Source organism: Rhinichthys klamathensis, unplaced genomic scaffold, assembly GCF_029890125.1.
Source record: "Rhinichthys klamathensis goyatoka isolate OS25496 unplaced genomic scaffold, OSU_Roscu_1.1 h1tg000446l_1, whole genome shotgun sequence".
In the NCBI taxonomy this organism is placed as follows: Eukaryota; Metazoa; Chordata; class Actinopteri; order Cypriniformes; family Leuciscidae; genus Rhinichthys; species Rhinichthys klamathensis.
Window position 1 is genome coordinate 1,664,838 of NW_026606941.1, and position 18,760 is coordinate 1,683,597.

Here is an 18,760-nt window from a genome sequence, read left to right on the forward strand (position 1 = left end):
TTAACAAAAACAAAAAAAAATCTGTCAGAAATAGTGATACACATAATGAAAATAAAAAGTAAACATCCACGTGGTTTCTTGCTGCTGCAGGGCATTGGCGTCTTGCTGTTTGGCATCCTGGGGCTCCGTGTGACAGGTAGTATTTTACTGAGTGTCAGTTTTGTTTCCTGTATCCAAAGGGCTTGGACAGGAAAAGCACTCACGCACTGACCCAACGACACAGGAGGTAAAAAGTACTGAAAAGAAACACCTCCTCTGTCCCATCAGCCTCTCAGCACGACTATAAATTATAACAAACATGTACATCCAAAAAAAAAAAAATGCTTGACAACTGGTTGAGGACAGGGCGACTTAGGGGAAAAAAGGAGACACGAAAAGTCTTTAAATTAAACGAACACAAAGGGAAATGTTTATGGGAGAGCTGCTCTTTTCTGCAGAGGTCTTGTGTTTGTCTGTCTCTGCAGGGAGTGGGCAAGCGTGTTCCTGGGCTACAGGCGTGGAAGTGTGCGAGAGACGAGGCGAGCAGGAGGAGTTTATCCGGAGGTTACCTCTTGGGCCGGTGAAACTGGGGAATGCTGGGATTGGGGGCTTGCGGAGGGGGTCGGGGGCTGAGCAGGGCTACTGCTGCGGCTTCCCTTGGTGCCAGACTGGGCCATCTGCAGCTGAAGCTTTGAGATCATGAGCTCCAGCTTCTCTCTGGCCTCTCGTTCTCTGCACAGCTCCTCCTGCAGTTCCTGTCGCTCCGCCTCAGCACGCTCGAGACGACAGCGCAGCTCGCACAGCTGCAGACAGAACGAGAGGAGTTAGAAATAGGAACGCACAAAATATTTCAGAAAACACTAAATTGAACCTCAGTGATTTCTGCATCGCATTTTAGCAGCAGAGCAAATCTACAGCGCCACGGCAAAATACCAATTGAATTGAATGTGATAGTAAAACGTCTGTCTACTCTGTCGCTCTATTGCATTCTCTTCACTTTACTATAAAACTATACTAAAGCAACAAGTATTAATGCCTCAGTGACTCACTTCGTGAACAGAGTCATTACTTTCAGAAAGTTGAGGAATTTCATATATAATGCAGTGTTATTTCATTATTATGTGCATACTTTTATAGTACTTATTACTATTTTGAATTAGCTTTCATTTTTATTTTAGTTCAAGGTTTAGTCATTTTGTTATGTACTTTTTAAATATTTCTAATATAACTTTTTCACGTAGAATTTGTATTTTACTTTACTTAATTTCAGCTTTATTTAAATTAACAAAACGATTTTTTAAGTTTTAGTTTAAAATAACAGATCTGATGACACCATATCACAAAATGTGATACTCTACACAATTCTGAAAAATAAATAATAGTAAAAATATTACAATATGCAAATGTTACTTAATTTGTCTTTTTATAAAAATAAAAAAATAAAAATTGGTAATTTGTCTATTTTAATAGATTTATGTATGTGATCAAAAGAAATGTGCAGTAATATCAGCAGTACGGATAGGCTACTTGTGTGTTGGTCTGATTTGATTAGACCGGATATTTGCTCTAAAAAGTTTGAGAACCACTGCCCTAAATAATCGCTGAAATCAGGCCCAGTGTGCAAGTCAGCCAGGCACTGGCTCTCCATCTCAGTGTGCGTGCGTATCTCTCTTCCCGTTACTGATTCACTCCCACACACAGATAAGCTGTGCTGATACATGCAGCATATTGCATTGGGCACAGGAATAATTCACACTGGGTATAGTTTATCGTTGCATCACAGAGTGATTCTGGCGCACTCGGATAGGCTCTGCCCTCTCGCGTTTACCTGCGCGTTGTACTGCGCCTCCTGTTCTTTGGGTTGGCAGGCACAGCTCTGCTGCCGGAGCTGCTCCAGTCGGTGTTCCAGCTGTCTCTGCTCCTGCCGCACCTCCCCCAGTCTCTGAGCATGCTCAGTGTGCACCGCCTCCAGCTCGTTCTGCAGCTCCAGCTGCTCCGCAGACAACTCCCTCAGCCTGGCCGCCTCGCCCCCGCGCACTGCCTCCAGCTCCTACACACACACGCACATCAAGACATGCATCAAACAATGTGTGGCAAAGGTCAGGGTTTGTAGTGGACGAGTCAAGGGTGATAAAGCTCAACTGGAACATACTCCATTCTGCTCTGGCCTTCACCTTTACACTCACTATATAACAAGGTTCCTCTCTTTTCACAGGACCACAAAAGAGCTTCTCAGATACACAACTAGTCCATCTCCCTGGCTCTGATCAAACCTCTAGTGAGCTGCCTATTTAGAGGAGCATTTTTAGACATCGTAGGCCCGCACCTGACACGGTGGCTGCTCCATAAAGGAGGAAGCAAAAATCATGCTGCGTTTTAAGATCCCCGTTTAGGCCAAAATCTAGGGCAGAATCGCATGAATCATTTTGCGGATGAAGCAATCCCAGATGCAATACGACAAGCTTAATGATTTTCATCCAAAATGGCAGCAGGAAATAATTATGAATATGCATTCTATATGCACATATTTATCCATCAGTGTGTGTATGCATGTATAAAATGTATAGATAAAAATTGCATCAAAATTAAAAATGGACAATTTTATTGATTGTGTATTTGCCATATATCATTTGTGCTTATGAAACCTAAGGTCAGGGGGTTTCAAACTAGGGTGTGCAAAGGTGCTTGTATTAAGGTAGGATATAATTCATCTATTCTAAATTAAATGTTTTAATAAAATTACTTTAAGAAAACACATTTACTCAATTTGATATTACTACTTTAATTATTCCTTCTTAAGCATTATTCAGTGATTGTATTCTATCGTTAGCTCCAGTTTTTAACAATAAGAAATAGGTTTGTATAAGGTTCTATCTTATTTTCTTTAATAGTGAACAGAGTAATATTCCCAGGTATTATTTTTTTTTTTAGGCTTTAGTCGAGTGACCACATAAAAGCCAATTACTTAAAGGAGCTGTATGTAAGATTGTGGCCAAAACTAGTACTGCAATCACTTTCAAATTACTGTAGAGTGGTGTATCCCCTCCCCCTCCTCCCTGACTCGAGGTTGCCAGATCGGCTGCAGGATCCAGCAGGAACGTGACGAGCTGCAGCTGTGGTAACTAGAGCAGAGCTGGCAACCCGGATGCCGCAACACTACTGACTTCGTGATTGGTAGATAGGTGGAGGGTGGAGCATCAGACCAAAACACAACATGACAACATCAACATCAGTTGAGGGCTGCAACTGCACTTTTTAAATGACAATATCCTGGCCAGACTACTGTTGTCAGTGATATAAGTATTTGAAATGTACATGATTTCTTAATGTCTAGTGACATTTCAGGGCCATTTTATGATTAATTGAAATAAATTTCTTACATACAGCTCCTTTAATTGTAGAAACATCATGTTGTCGTTTTAAAATCATGCTTAATATTTTTTCCCAACAAAATATAAATCGGTCTTACACATTAAATATATATATGGTCACCTTTAATTGATATTTAATTAAACACATTATTAGAGTACTGTACTGTTAGCACATGTTAACATCAGTCTCTATTGTAATCAACTGTGAGCATTAGTCAAGAGTACGAAGCCAATAAGTTACTTATGAGTTATAACGCATCCTTAGAAGATTGCTGCCTATGTAGACAGCAGACACAGAGCCAGCTCATTAGAGTTTGGAACAGAGCCTCTGTCTCTCAGGTAGGGATGATTTAGGTAGGGATATGTCTCACCATCTCCAGCTGCAGCTGTTTCTGAAGGGTGGAATTGAGCTTCTCTTGCTGCCGCCGGTACATCTGCACAATTTCCAGCATGATCCTGTCCTTGTCGTCCTCTGTTCCGCTGTCTTTTCCCGCCGTGGGAATGGGGGCGTGCTGCTTGCCGCCCGAGCTAGTCTCCATGGCGACTGGCGGAGGAGGTTGGCGGCGCTCGTGCGCTTCGCCCGCGTGGTGGGATTTGGCCTCCTCTGCGACAGAGGAAGGAGATGCGGGAAGATCTGAGGGAAAGGGAAGAAAGAGTTAACCACACTCACGCAATCACACACACACCTTATCTGTCGTGTGCTGAAAGTCTGTGACTAATTCTCTGTCGGTGTCTCTTTTTGAAGGTCAGCATAGAGGGGAAGGGCTGGACGTATCACACAAAAATGGGAGGCAAGTGGAAAGTGGAGATTTTCATTTTTTTAGTGCTGCTAAGGTGCTACACAGGCTCGACATACAAATCACCTGAACCAGGCAAACCGCAGCTGCCTAGCATGTATGTTTAGATGAGCAATACGGGAGTCCAGAGGGACTGAGAGAGAAAGAGTGTGTGTGTGAGAGATACGGCTCATTTAAATGTAGGACAGGCAGGCTGCAGGTCTGGCACTACAGAGCCGAATAACAGCCTCGCTCTGCTGCTAGCCTCTACTGTGACTAAGACCTGTCTGTCACACTCAGAAGAATGAGTCAGAGATGGAGAACGAGAGACGGAAGAGACACGGGGGAGCAAGGATGAGAACGAGTACATGGAAAGAAGAGAGACAGATTGAGGAAAAAAAGGAGCCGGGATGGAGAAAATGTGCATAGACAAAAGACAGACGGATGATGGAAAAGAGAAAGGGGGATCCTGGATAGAAGCAAAAAAAGAGGGAACAAGAGAGAGACAGATGAGGAAGGAAAGACAAGGATAGCTTGGATAGAGAACAGATACATGGAAGAAAAAGAAATGAGAGACAGAGGAGGCAGTATGACAAAATGAGTGGATATAACAAAACAAATACCGACTCAGGAAAGAAAGAAAAACAAATGAAGAAACAGAGACGAGGGAGCCTGGATGGAGAACAAATACATGAAGGAAAGAGAGACGGATTGAGAAAGAGCTGAGGAAGAAAGTGAAAGAGATAAAAGGAGAGAGTCGGGAGACAGGTTGAGAACGAGAGATGGAGGAAGAGAGACTGGGAGCCTGAACGGAGAACGGGTACATGGAAGAAAGAGAAACAACTGAGGATGAGAGATGGGGGAAGAAAGATAGACAGACTGAGAAGAGAGAGAAAATGGGAGCCAGGATGGAGAACAGACACATAGAAGAAGGGGAGACGAGAGAGAGAGAGAGAGAGAGAGAGAGAGAGAGAGAGAGAGAGAGAGAGAGAGAGAGAGAGAGAGAGAGAGAGAGAGAGAGAGAGAGAGAGAGAGAGAGAGAGAGAGAGAGAGAGAGAGAGAGAGAGAGAGAGAGAGAGAGAAAGCAGTAAGGACAGAGAGGTGAGTGGTGGGCCAGAAGGGGTTGAAGAGGATCAAAAAGTGTAGAAAAGGAAAAGTGAGGCACAGAGAGAAAGGAAGAGAGAGAGAGACAGGCAGGAGGAGGACGTGAGGAAATATGGTGTGCTGCGGAGGAGAATGGAAACCCCTCCCCCAGTACTCTACTCTAGAGCGATTCTGACACTCACACGACAGCGGCCTCTTTTCATTCTCTCTCTCTTCACTGGCAACAAAATGTGAGCTGTACTAATCATTAGCAAGACACTTTCAGCAGCTCCTCACCTTTTGAGTCAGTCAACCACATACATGTCCATAAACATCTCACCTCATCATTCTTGTACATTTTATGCATGCATGTAGAATAATTGACTAGGATAACTAAATAGTGTGCGTGTACTGACCTGTGTTGGGCTGGCTGTCGTGGGTGAGTGCTCTCCTGCTGTAGTGCTGTTTAAGCAGGGCCCCCAGAACCTCATGGCTCACCTCTGCCTCCTTCTGCAGGGACACGTTAGGGGCCACCATCTTATCGTACGTGTACAGGTAGTAACTGCAAACATAACAAACCCTCAGATTAGTGCACATACAACACTGAAACTGAAAACTCCAGCAATAACAGGAGAATTGTTGCTCTCAGAAAGCCATTCACACGTACAGCTGAGCAGGTAATGATGCACTACAGAGCTAAATTGCAATAATCAGATTAGACTGGAAATAAATTAGCATTTAAAAAAAAAAATAGGGTCTAGCTGAAGTGTTGCAATGCAATGACTTTTTTTCTTGTCGACTGACTCCAAGCCTTCAGGTCATGTGTCTTATTCTTCAATGAGGTTTGCAAATACCGTATACATTTTAAATACATTTTTACATTGTCTGAAAAGATGGGTGGTGAAAATGCCATCACAATGCCCTTTGGTTATTGGTTGCCAGTGATTTGTTATGATGTTGTTAGGGTGTCCTGAGTGGTTGCTAAGGGTGTTTCGTACAGGCCAAAATCAAAAGAACCCAGGTTTCTAGGATATTCTCATCCCTAGATTCAGTGTATATGACATCTATGGAATTTTGCCCATTTTATCATATGCACTTGCTTCTTCCTATTGAAATCTTTAAACAAGGCCCAGGTCAAAAGGCAATGATGGGGAAAAAAGGCCATACCTCGGGTGGACGATGGGGCAGTGTCCTGGTTCCTCTTTGATATCGGGAAAGAGTCGACTGAAAACCAGTGAAGACTGCGAGTTTCCCTGTGCACACAAAAACAAGAGCTTATCAATATTAACGAAGCACTTTAAGGCCGTTTGAATATGAAATGGACTGTTTGAGCTGCATTAAAATACATGTATACACATTTGTGCATGAATAATACAGAAGTTCTTTAAGGTCTCATTACACACAGATCATCAAGAGCATTTGCGCAGGAGCAGCTGAACAGCAATAATTACACAAAAATGTACAAACACAAGAGGGAAACTTGGTGAGGGCAGTGAGGATGCCTGAAGCAGAGTAAACAAAGAGAGCAGTACAAACATCTTGCTGTAATATCATGCATGCATGAGAGGAGCTCATCCATCAGTGGCCACAGAGCAGAGGTTGACAGAGCATTAATGAAGAGGATAAGAGAAAGAAAGCATTTAGTGAAACAGCCCGGGTGGGTTTCTGACTTGATGTAAATGCTTGGTAAACTGTACTGGGGGAAAGTGAGGCTCTGTTTACACCTTGTTTTTGAAAATGTGTCTCAGATGTTTCTCATGTTAAGGGATTTTGAAAGAATATATTTACACTACTAGCTCAAAGGTGGAAAATCTTAATGGACTTTAATGTACAATACCATTATCTGTTTTGAACTTTTTTTAATGAAACAATACTTTTATTCAGCAAGGATGCATTCAATTGATTAAAAGTGGCAGTAAAGACATTTACCTTGTTCTAAAAAACAAAACAAATTAAATTGCGGTTCTTTTAAATGTTTAATTAATCAAAGATTCTTTAAAAAAAAAGGGTTTATTGTTTATTAAGCAGCAAATCAGCATATTAGAATGATTTCTAAAGGATCATGTGACACTGAAGACTGGAGTAATGATGCTGAAAATTCAGCCTTGCCATCACAGGAATAAATTACATTTAATTCAAATAGAAAGCAGTTCTTTTAAATTGTAATAATATTTCACCATATTACCGTTTAAAAATAACTTACCAACCCTGAACTTTCAAAAGTTAGTGCATGTTAATAATAAACAAGGCCCTCCACTCAAAATGGTTTGCATGAGACAGTTTGGAGCCTGTTTACGCCTGGCCCTGCCCACTTGTGATTAGAACACCCGGAATGAAAATAGGAAGGATGACTGTTGGGTCTCTGGTGTGTATGTGCAGTTAGATATTTCTGAATGAAATGAAAGACTGAGTGAGTCAAAGACAGAACGAGAGGAAGGGGTGTGAATGAGGGAGTTGTCTAGGGGTGGGTAGGAAGGGTGAGGTTAGTTTTGAGGCCTGTAATGAGTATGAGTGAGCAAGATAGTGAGAGGCTGTGACTCTATGATGAAGAGGGTGTGTGTGGATGAATGGGGAGGCCGTTATGTGCCTGCGTGTAAACAGAGGCAAGGAGGATACGGACCACTTGAAGAATTAATTTGGAGATATATGGAGGCTGTTTAGTTGTGTACAAATACAGTTTATTTCAAAGAAACTAAATTTATTAAACCATTTATGTCAGATTATAAGTGATTTAACTGTTCTTTCATACTAAGCAGAGTTAGAGATCGTCTATATTCAAGAAGACATGAGAAAATAGAAAGAAGATAGAAAAGATGCCAAGATGCCTGCGAGTAGCCTTGCATTAAAGGAACTTTGGGGTAAAGCGATGCAGTAACATAGACAGTACCTTTTTCTCCAGGACGTTATCAGACAGCTTGCTGTTAGGTGGGCAGAGTGCAGGGCTGGACTTCCTCCCGTGACTGTCGTCATCCACCACCTTCTGCGAGAAAACACAAACACATGCTTCATGAGCACAACCTTATTCACAAATTAGCTGCAAGCGTTCAGACACGCAATACATCTGATATCAGAGAGCTTGTGCACAAATCACCACACTCAATCTGTCCGTCACCTCTTCTGCTAAACGTATTCAACAAACACGCTGCAGGGCTTGTGCATATGTGCGCTAGTCACACAGCATGAATCGGGGGCAAGCTCAGTGCTGATGGTTATCAGACACAGACAGAGACTAATATAGCTGACACAGAAGGGAAGAGACCTTACGCTCATCTGACATAGCAGTTCTCTTCAGAAGATTCATATGTGCGTTTCTAATGTTTATAATCCGTAACATCCTCTATTTGGCAGAGCAAAACAGAAAGTGTAACGCACATCCTCGTCCCTCCATCACAGAGACACTAACAGTAGTGGTTGGGTGGGTGCCAGAGGAGGAAGAAACATGTTTTATCTGGAGTAAATTACAACTTCCTGCAGACTATGGGAACTATGGGATCTCCTGTTTCCTGTAGGCTGAATAATGAATGGCGATGTCGTCGCACAACATAAAGCAGCTGTACGGTGGTGGGGTGACATGGCAACCCCACACATCGGCGCTAAACGCAAAAAAATGTGCGTGTAGGAGATAGGGCTGTTTTTCTTGAGGGAAGAGGACTGCAGCATGAGGGAGGGGTGGGCAGCTGCCGAGGGGGGCAGAAACAATGAGCACACTGCAGTGGTGAGCCTGTCTAACCTTGACAAGCGCACACACTATGTCTACCGGCCCATCTCTCCACACTTCAAGGCCCAGCCAACACTCCCTCCTCACCCGTGACACATGCAATCACACAGTCCCCACTCTGTCTCCTTCACGTTGTGGGTTCTCATCTCTCGAGAGCCAAGTATGCAATTCTAATGTTTAAACCTGGTTCAATATGCTATGTTTGGAATAGAGTACTAGCATGCTGCACAGTATATACTGTATGAAAATAGTACATACTATACTTTCCCCTTTTTTATTGCAACAACATAAAAAATACTCAAACAGATAGTACAAATGTAAGGCAGAGTTCATAGAAGTTCCATGTCCTTTCAATATGTAAAAATGAAAATATTGTAGGGTCTTAGTGTCCTTTTTCATATTTTGAGTTTTTACTTGGTTAATTAATCTGTATATAATATATAATATATATATATATATATATATATAATTAATATTCATCAAGTGGAGATAAAGAAAATAAATATAGACATTGTGCATTTGTAATCCACAATTGTGCAAAAATGTCTTGACAGTCAAATAATAAATAATCAGTCATAAAAAAAGATAATAGGATATTACTTTTAATTCATTCATCATACTGAAAAAATATAAGGTCAAATCAAGTGCATGGCATTGGGGATACAGTACGACACAGTACATTTTATATTAGGTCATGTGGGGATTCTGCGCATACTGAAAATTAGCATATTATGCAGAGTATATATACATTCTACACTGCAGAAAGTACACAAGTAGTACGCTATTTTGAACCACCATAGAGACACCACACACTGGTTTATATTAGAGCTTCCAATCTGCTGTATCACATGCTAGATGCAGTGCAGCCTTGACGCAAGACCTTACAGCAAAACAAACACAAAAACAAGGATTTATCTAGCTGGCCTGCAGCACACGGTGCGAGCAGTGATTGTGATAGTTGTGCGAAAGCTGTGGGCGCTGTTTAGTGTTTACTGAGAGTTATTGCTCTGTTCCCCTCAAGGACATAAGAAAATTACACTGGAACAGGTGTCTCATGCTCTCAAGACGCAAAAACATGAGATACATGACATAAATCCACTATATATAAATGACGTGAAATATAAACAATGTGGTAAGAAAGCGTCTGCTGAGAAGGCCATTGTAATGTACACAGTTTGTAAATGACAGTTTCTCTCAAACGGTTATTTCTCGTTTAAGTCACTCAAGAACCCAAATCCTGCGGATCAGGTTGTTATGAGTTTCTCTCTGCGCTCTCTTCCAGGGACGCAACACCTCAGCCATCTCTAATCTCTTTTTAATTAGTGTGTTAAAGTCTCACACACACAATCATATTCTGTAACACTATTTACTTGTGCATCGTTGACAAATGTAACTAACACAAATCCCTCACGTCTCGACATGCAATCAGAACAAGAACACACAAACACCCAGAGGATGCAAAGCCTGTTTGTCACAAGCATATGTGATATGCAAAACTCTGCAAAAGTGTGTGTGAGAGGAAGACAGCTCACAACGGTGGGAGTTAGCATTCCTGCAGCTCGCTCATTTGAAACGTACCACCGCTGCTCCTAACCCATCAGAGAATGCATGTTCGTACGCACACACCATTCGTTCTTCAGTACTAGGGTCTGCGTTGTTTCCTTTTGGCCCCGGATCTCCCGTACGCCCACGTCAGCTCGCTAACCTGAGCAGCACCAAAACAACCTGCTAGGTCTAACAGAACACTTTAAACCTTCATCAAATTCAAGTGTTTTCCCTCGAAATGGGCATAATGAGGTCACTGACACACAAACACAAATTCTACTTTGGCTCTGACAATAAAGACTGTAACATGTACAAGCCTGACCACATCACTATTACCAACTATGGAGATCCCCTGTCGAAAACAGAGCTCTACGAAAAAACAACGTATCCACAGAGGTTGACGAGAAAAAAGTAAAAAAACACACGCAATGTCTTTGCAGTTCCCGCACGTTTTATCAGCTACGCTGTAAGTGGGGAATTACAGCGTAGTATTACAAGCCGCACGGGCCGATGATGAATCTTATCTAGGCCAACCTCACACAGTCATAATACGCGATGACCTTTCAGAGAGCGCGTGTTTACCCTAGGAATGCCATTTTATGCATATCTGTCCTGTTTTTATGTGTACACGTGTGTATAAGCATTTAATTTGTGAATCTGTGAGTGACACTGAGCATGAGTGGCTTTTTCATTTATAAGCACCTCACACACACACACACAGTTTAGCACAATCCGTGTGAAAGGCGGCACACGAGGGTGATTGTGTGTCCATCTGTTGCAGCTCTGGCAGAGGGTGTGTATAATGCGAAAAAAGCAGCGCAAACGTGCAGTTTTCAGTCACAAACACACAGAGAGCTGCTGGGGCCCCTCACTGTACCCCCTCCATAGGTCTCCTATTCACACATCATTAGCAAGCACTACAGGGGAAAAAAAGGAGTGAGGACATGTGTGAGCCGGGTGCACGGTGACCAAATATAGGCCAAGTTGACTTAAGAAAAGTACGCAAATCATTTACAATCTGGAAACAATGGCTGTGTTCAGAATGGAAGACTAGCATGTTGTTTGTTGCATACTATCAAAGTCCCTTTCAAGAAAAGTCTGTCCACTAAGCGGCCAATTTTGCAACACCTCCGGGCAGCTATTTTGGTCATCCAAGACCAAGTCCTATCTATTTGAATGGGGAAATCCTGAAATCTTAAAAACTGCTTGTCATACCCGGATTTGGATCATAAATTTCAATCAGCAACAAAATCTGACATGAGGGTGAGTAAATGATGACAGAACTTTTATTTTGGGGAGAGCTATCCCTTTAAGTCAGCAAGTGGAGTCCAGCTGTCATCTCAGAAGTAAATGTTTGTTTAGCATTTGTAATCCAAGTTCGTGTAAAAATGTCACATCAAATAATGAGTCACGAAAAATCACTGCGGCTATTACTTCCATTTCATTCGTCACACTGGAAAAGTCTCGTGCATTGCATTGTGGGACTCGTGCGCTCTGTGCTATTCTAATGAGGCATCTTTTCCATGTGGGCTGGACAGTGGACAAATGTAGGCCAACTTGATGCGGGCTATAAGGAGATAAAGAGAGGAAGAGAGACGGAACAAAAGAGAGATCTAAAACAGTGACAATTTCCCTGTTTTTCTTTAACAAAAATGTAAAATATTACATAGCATCGATCATCAATGTGAATATGAGTATGTTGGACACTTAAATGTGATAAAAATCCCCAAAATTATAATTCCGTGTGTCTTTTTCCTGAAACACAAGCAGATGAATATAAATGTAAATTGCTCTACTTAAATCAAATGTAACAACTTGCGCAAGAATACAATTTACACAAATTCTTGATTAAGGCCCAATGTGTATTTAGAACAGACAGAATCACTCCAGAATGAATACAGCAACATTTTGGCAACATTATGTGGATTAATGTAAATTTGGTTGTCACCTAAATCTTTTAGGAGTGAATTCGGTAGTAAGAGCTGACTTGGAAGTGCTCGTGGCCAGTATGGTTTTGCACATACTGTATATAAAAGTAAACATGCATTCCTGACATTACCTATGACGCCTATACTCACACACTGGAGTACTAAAATCCACATCATACAAAAATACACTAAAACAACCCAAACATTCATAATCAAACTAAAACACTTGCACAAAAACCCGAACAAACAACGTGCCTCTAAATATCAAAACACGCTCTCAGGGATCAAACACACAGGCTCAGACGTGCTCATTCCTGAGAGGATTTGGCTGGCAGCCTAGGGCAAATTTTTTAAGGGAAGAGGGAGGGAGACGAACATTCCGTCTAGACGTGGTCATCAATAGTGCACAGTCTGCCTGTCTGTCTGCCCTTCCCGTCAGCCGTCTACACACATCCACTGTTTAATCTACAACATACGACCTGATCAGAGCCACACATACACACGGGTGACCGAGTTATCCACTCGTTATCCAAACTAACATACTGTGCCGGTGATCACGGATCGGCTCAGAGGGCTGAGAGTCGTAAACACACAGAGGAATGGTCTCTCCTGCTCTCAGATTTCACTGATTCAAACAGAGCTCTGCCTGTTCCCTTTCCTACACACAGGCGGCTTTAAATAGGCCTATGAATGGGAGATCTGTATGCACGGCGTGTGTTAGAACCGAGTACTCTCAAGTGTGCGCCGGTGAAAAGCAGTAACCACATAAGCCTCCCATGGCGCGGCTACGCTAGGCTAACACGCACCCACACTTACTCACACACGCACAAAGACATTGTCAGACGCAGTCTTGATGGAGATGAGTCTCTGAGGAGTGTGTTCTTTGGGCAACCTCCAGCTCATTTCAGAAGCTGCTGTCAGGGCTCATCCAGAGTCATCACACTCTGACGTTGGAAACGACCCACGCTGCTGCTCTCTGTAGGATGCAAAAGGGGCAGAATGTGACCTTCCTCTCTCGGCAGGACACACACACAGCCCGTGAGAGCTTTGGTCAAAAGGGCAAAAACAAAAGAGGACAGGACAAAACAAACATCTGGATGTTCGCATGGCAGCTGTAAACCTCAGCGCCATATTATGAAGGAGGTTATGGCCAGTGTGGAACCATTTTGACCAGCTAAGCGAGTTTCTGCTCCGCAGTTTTTTTTGTACCAACACCAATGAAAAATGTACTGAAGTGCATGATTGATACTACTGGCCAAGATGGTTGACACCTTAAATTAATTTTGAAACCAAACTTCGATATTTTGTTTTTTAGTTTTAGCAGGCTGTTATAAAGTGTTAAAGCACTAGCATACTTAAAACCCTTTCAGACAAACTGTGTGTGTCTAATTGTGGGGTCTAAAGGACCCTGTGGATTCATAATACATTATTCAACATTATTGTTAAAAAGTTTCTTATTTTTTTAAAGAAATTAATACTTTTATTCAGCAAGAATCCATCAACCTGATCAAAAGTGAGTGTAAAGACTAAATTAATGATAAGAAACCTTTCTTGAGCAGCAAATCTGGATATTAGAACATTAGACACTGAAGACTAATGACACTTGGCAATTCAGCTTTGCCACCACAGGAATAAATTACATTTTTTTAAATATATTTAAATGGAAAATTGTATTTAGAAATTATAATTCTATTTTAAAATGTAATACTTCACAAAACAAATCTTACCAACCCTAAACATGAATGGTACTAGTTTTCTGGCTTTTAGCCCATGTATGTTAGCCTTGAGGTTAATCTATATGCTAGTGTAGTTCTAAACTGACAAAATTATATATATAAGCATTTCTCTTCTCGAATACAGACAACGTATTAATGAGTTGTTCTGCATTATCACAGTTTTGTCCAATCAAATGCTCTCTAGAATGAGAGTATCCCTACCCTAATATCACACAACCCTGACAAGTGGCAAATCTTGGTTCATGGCTATGAGGTAAGAATAAATCCTACTGGTTATTTAAAAAAATAAAAATGTCCCAACATATCAGCACAGGCAAGAAAAATGCATAAATCAAGCCTAATTCTAGTTATTAAGCCTAATTATTTGTTGATATTTTCCTGTCTCAACCAGTTGGTTATGGAAAATATGAAAGATATTCTGATATATAATCAAAGCATCCAGCCTACACAAACATTATGTTAGATGTGTGAGAGGCAGAGAGGGAGCCGGTCTCTATAGGTGCATGTCATTAAACCGTGTGCATGGCACAGGAGTAGGGGTGTGCCGGTTTCAGAATTGGTGATGACGGTTATGACGTGAGTCAAATGTGACGGTTCGTAACATAACCGTCGTCGTGGTTTTGATACATTTCCATTAAATGTATCACACAGTAAACAAATCCTTAACAAACAAAACAAACAAACGTTGCAATGAACGTGCTTTGTTTTAAATAAATCACACACAGTAAACAAAACCTTAACGAAAAAACTTTGGAATGAACTTTGCAATTTGGACGCGCAAATACATTTTTTCAAAAGAGGTTTTAGTACAGACAGACCTCTCCCGAATCATCTCCAGCAGTAGCAGCCTCCGTTTCCCTCTTAAGCTGATATTAGTATTTAAACATTCTCTATGATAAAAAATGTTTGTAAAAAATATTTTAATAGCACGGTTTTGGCGGTTATAGAGTTCTAATGACGGTGTTCAACTATAACCGTCGGTCTCACGGTTATATAATAACCGTCACACCCCTACACAGGAGATTCACAAACATGGCACCTTGACACATAAAACTGGCAGTGCATTTCACTTCTGCCATCTTCAACAGCCCCAGAGAGAGAGAGAGAGAGAAAGACAGACAGACCGACAAAGAGAGAGACAGAGCGAGGGAGAGAGCGAGCAACTGCCCACCCACAGAGAGCTGAGTCTCATACGCAGAATTTAAGCCCCAGACAGCGCACACGCACACACAATTTCACTCTACACAAGGCGGCTCATGCATTTTGCATGGCATAGCCTGTTAGGGGCCACAGTGACTGGCTTTGCATAGAGAAAAGGAGTTGAAAAAAGAGAAAGGGAGAAGAGCAGTGTCCTTCCCATTCCCAACAAGAGGAAGCTGTCAGCACACATCCACACCGTTACCAGAGTACATAAACCCTCACACACTATCAATCATCAATCAAACTCAATACATATCAGAAGATAAAGGAGAGGAGAACAGGACAACATCACATGCAGGGTGTGTCAGGCACATTTTTTAGACAAAATAAACAAACATTTGCCCTTACAGACAAAATGGCACAGCTGTGTAACCTCAAGGCACACCTATAAAAGGGTTAAAAGCCACAAACCTACATTCAAATGAGTCGACAGGATTTTGTTTGTTTTTGAAAGATTTCTCTATATGATCAAAAATACAGTAAAACCGCAAGGATCACATGATCCTTCAGACAGTTGTCTAATGTGCTGATTTGCTGTTTAAGAAACATTTCTTATTATTATCAGTGTTGAAAACAGTTGCGCTGCTTAATATTTCTTCAAAAGAACAGCATTTATTTGGAATAGAAAATTTGCCACTTTCGATTAATTTAATGCTTTCCTGCTGTATACAATTATTTTTAGCTTTCATATTTCATCAAAAAGATCTTCATTTGTGTTTCGAAGATGAACAAAAGTCTTACAGGCTTTGAACGACATGATGGTGAGTAATTATGGGTAATTATAGAACTTCATTTTTTGGGTGAACTATCCCTTTAAGGGGATGATAGAGTTTCCTTCAAATGTCTCTGCCATTAAAGGAATATTCAAGGTTCAATACAGGTTCAAGTTAAGCTCAGCTGACAGCATTTGACACAAAATGGATACTATCACAAAAAAAAAAATATTGTCCTTGTCCTTGTCAAAAGATATGGCTTACTTTGAGGCACTTACAGTGGAAGTAAATGGGCTAATCTGTAAACATTAAAATACTCAAAAGTATAGCCACAAGATGAAAATAATATGCATGTAAACATGATTATAGTGTGATAAATCGCTTACTAACCTTTTCTGTGTGGTTAAACCCAACTTCTTTGCCATGACAATGTAACACCTTAAACAACCGTAAAATTGATTTAAACCGTTTAACAGCTCAAATAGCGTAAGAATCAATGTAAGCACATTAAAACAACTATTAAGCTTATTACTTATTTTTTAAATCCTCCTTCCACTAAACATTCTCTTCGAACTAATGCTTCATGGCAGTAGAATAAAAAAAAAATCATGACTATTCAATTTTCAAGTCTGCCATCACATTAAAGAGGTGATACATGCTGAGACAAGACATAAATGGGGACTGATGTATGTCAGACATGTGGGACTGCTTTCTGGGAGAGATCAATAGAGAGGATGTCTTGTATTAGAGATCAATAATTACTGGACAGATGGACAGTCAATCAAACCAATGACATCTCGTACGACTGTCCTTTGTTTTGCCTGTAACAGCGAGTCAAATGTGTGCTGCTCTCCAGTGAGACATGAACGTGCAGGCTGGTGCTGTTGTTCAGGTTGAGGAATCCCCCAGCTTGATGCAAGCTTGGAACAGACTGTCCTCATACAGCCAGGAGAGAAGAGCGAGTCTACGTTTAGAGCCTCCGCAGGGAGAGGAGGGAAGAGATGAGAGGGGAGGGGAGGGGAATGTTCTCCTACGGCATCCTGCCCCTCAATTGTATTTTCTGATGGTTTGGCAAACACAGTCTCAAGTGGGAGATTCAAAAGAGAGAGATTTACAGAACAGGTAGCTGTATGTAGCGTGCCAGTGCATTAATCACAACCCAGTGGTGTTGTGAGTGTGTCTTTTGGAGCTGTCTGCAGAATGACGCATCTTCCTTTGGGATGAGCTTGGCGTTAGGAAACAAGAGCACTGCAGTAATGGGAGGAAAATATGCAGTCTAATGAGATTGTGGTGAACCGGGGGTCGAAAACAGCAGTTTCATACTAAAAAAGTGCCTCACAAGCACAGGATAACTGCAGGAAGCATCTTCATGACCCATTTTTGGCAGCTTTCCTGATGAAGCAAGATAACCGTGGCCTCTGCATTGCATTCCATCAAAAGAGAGTCCGACCACAGTGTGAGCACATAATCACAACACTCTCAGTGTTTTACAAGAGGACATTAAGATGAATCACTAGCTAGCACAGTCAGATGGTTTTATCTGGAGCAGAGGGACACTGACTCCGCTGGTGTCCCAGTTAGGACGACGGACTCCTATTATGTCCCTGTTACATGAAGACTAACACTGCACTGGTATTTCAAAGAGGGGGTAGAAGAATATCATCAGATAAAGCTATAGTAGATCTATAAAAGTCAGACAGGAAGCAGAAAAGACAGGGATAAAATATCATATTACATAGATTATATCTATAAATGTCTCTGACAGTCAGTAAGAATAAAATGGAATAAATTATTTAAATCAATAGTCTTAAGAACATGCAGATGTCAAGAGATGTTGAAATATTTATCAAGATGTTAAGATGTTTATGAAGGCAACTTCCTTTTCAATGGGACATTAGCCCCTTTCACACATACAGTCTTTACTATCCCAGCAAGCAATAGCCGTCATTTCAACGTCTTGGTTAAATATAGACCCGATATAGTCCGGCTATGTGTAACCCACTTCTAGCCTAAATAACATTGAATCTGGTTACATGTCTTTTTTTTTTTTACAAAATAACTTACGAGCTGTAAGATATTCCATCATGTTAGCAAAGTTAACTGTAAAGTGTTTGGCTTCATTTCATTGTCATGTTCTATGTGTAGGCTGTGCGTAGCCACGATTTGGCTCGTAGTAAGACGGGCTACTTCCCGGAAGTAATAGCCGTCATTTCACCGATATGCGTAACCCACGATTTGGATAAATGTCGTTTTGGCCAAAATAACTTAAGAGATGTATGATATTCCATCATGTAAGCAAAGTCAACAGTGATTACAAGGTGTTTAGTTTAACAGGGTTCTCAAGTCTCACGCATTGGCCGTGAGACACACGCAATTCAACCAGTTCACACGCTCACACGCCACACAGTTTATTTCTCACGCTGAAAAGGCAATGCCAACCAAGTTGTCCTGCAAGCTTTATACATAACGTTGTATACGAGGCACAGGCACACAAAGTGAAGTTTCCTGCCGCCAGCACGTCCGTATTTCGGCCAGATTGAGTCGTTACTAGGATACATAGATGCGTGAAGTCCGCGAACACACGTACGGAAGTTGACGGACATATTCTCGGCCACCGCAACATCGCGCGAACACACGTCGTCATGGAGAATGTAAGTTGGAAGAAAGCTCGCCTAACATTTTTAGGCTAGAACATTTAATATATAGCCCCT

General features: G+C 41.4%; 1 protein-coding gene across 1 annotated transcript in view; it reads right to left on the minus strand.

Moving 5' to 3' along the window:
* Positions 1–391: 391 nt before the first annotated feature.
* skila (SKI-like proto-oncogene a) overlaps positions 392–18,760 on the minus strand; it is a 32,868-nt gene continuing 14,499 nt past the window's right edge. The window contains exons 3-8 of the mRNA XM_056236474.1: positions 8,097–8,189; positions 6,377–6,462; positions 5,626–5,771; positions 3,722–3,984; positions 1,808–2,029; positions 392–782 (exon numbers count right to left, since the gene is read on the minus strand). Coding sequence (XP_056092449.1) covers positions 534–782; positions 1,808–2,029; positions 3,722–3,984; positions 5,626–5,771; positions 6,377–6,462; positions 8,097–8,189 — 1,059 coding nt within the window. The 3' untranslated portion in view covers positions 392–533. The remainder of the gene's footprint in view (positions 783–1,807; positions 2,030–3,721; positions 3,985–5,625; positions 5,772–6,376; positions 6,463–8,096; positions 8,190–18,760) is intronic.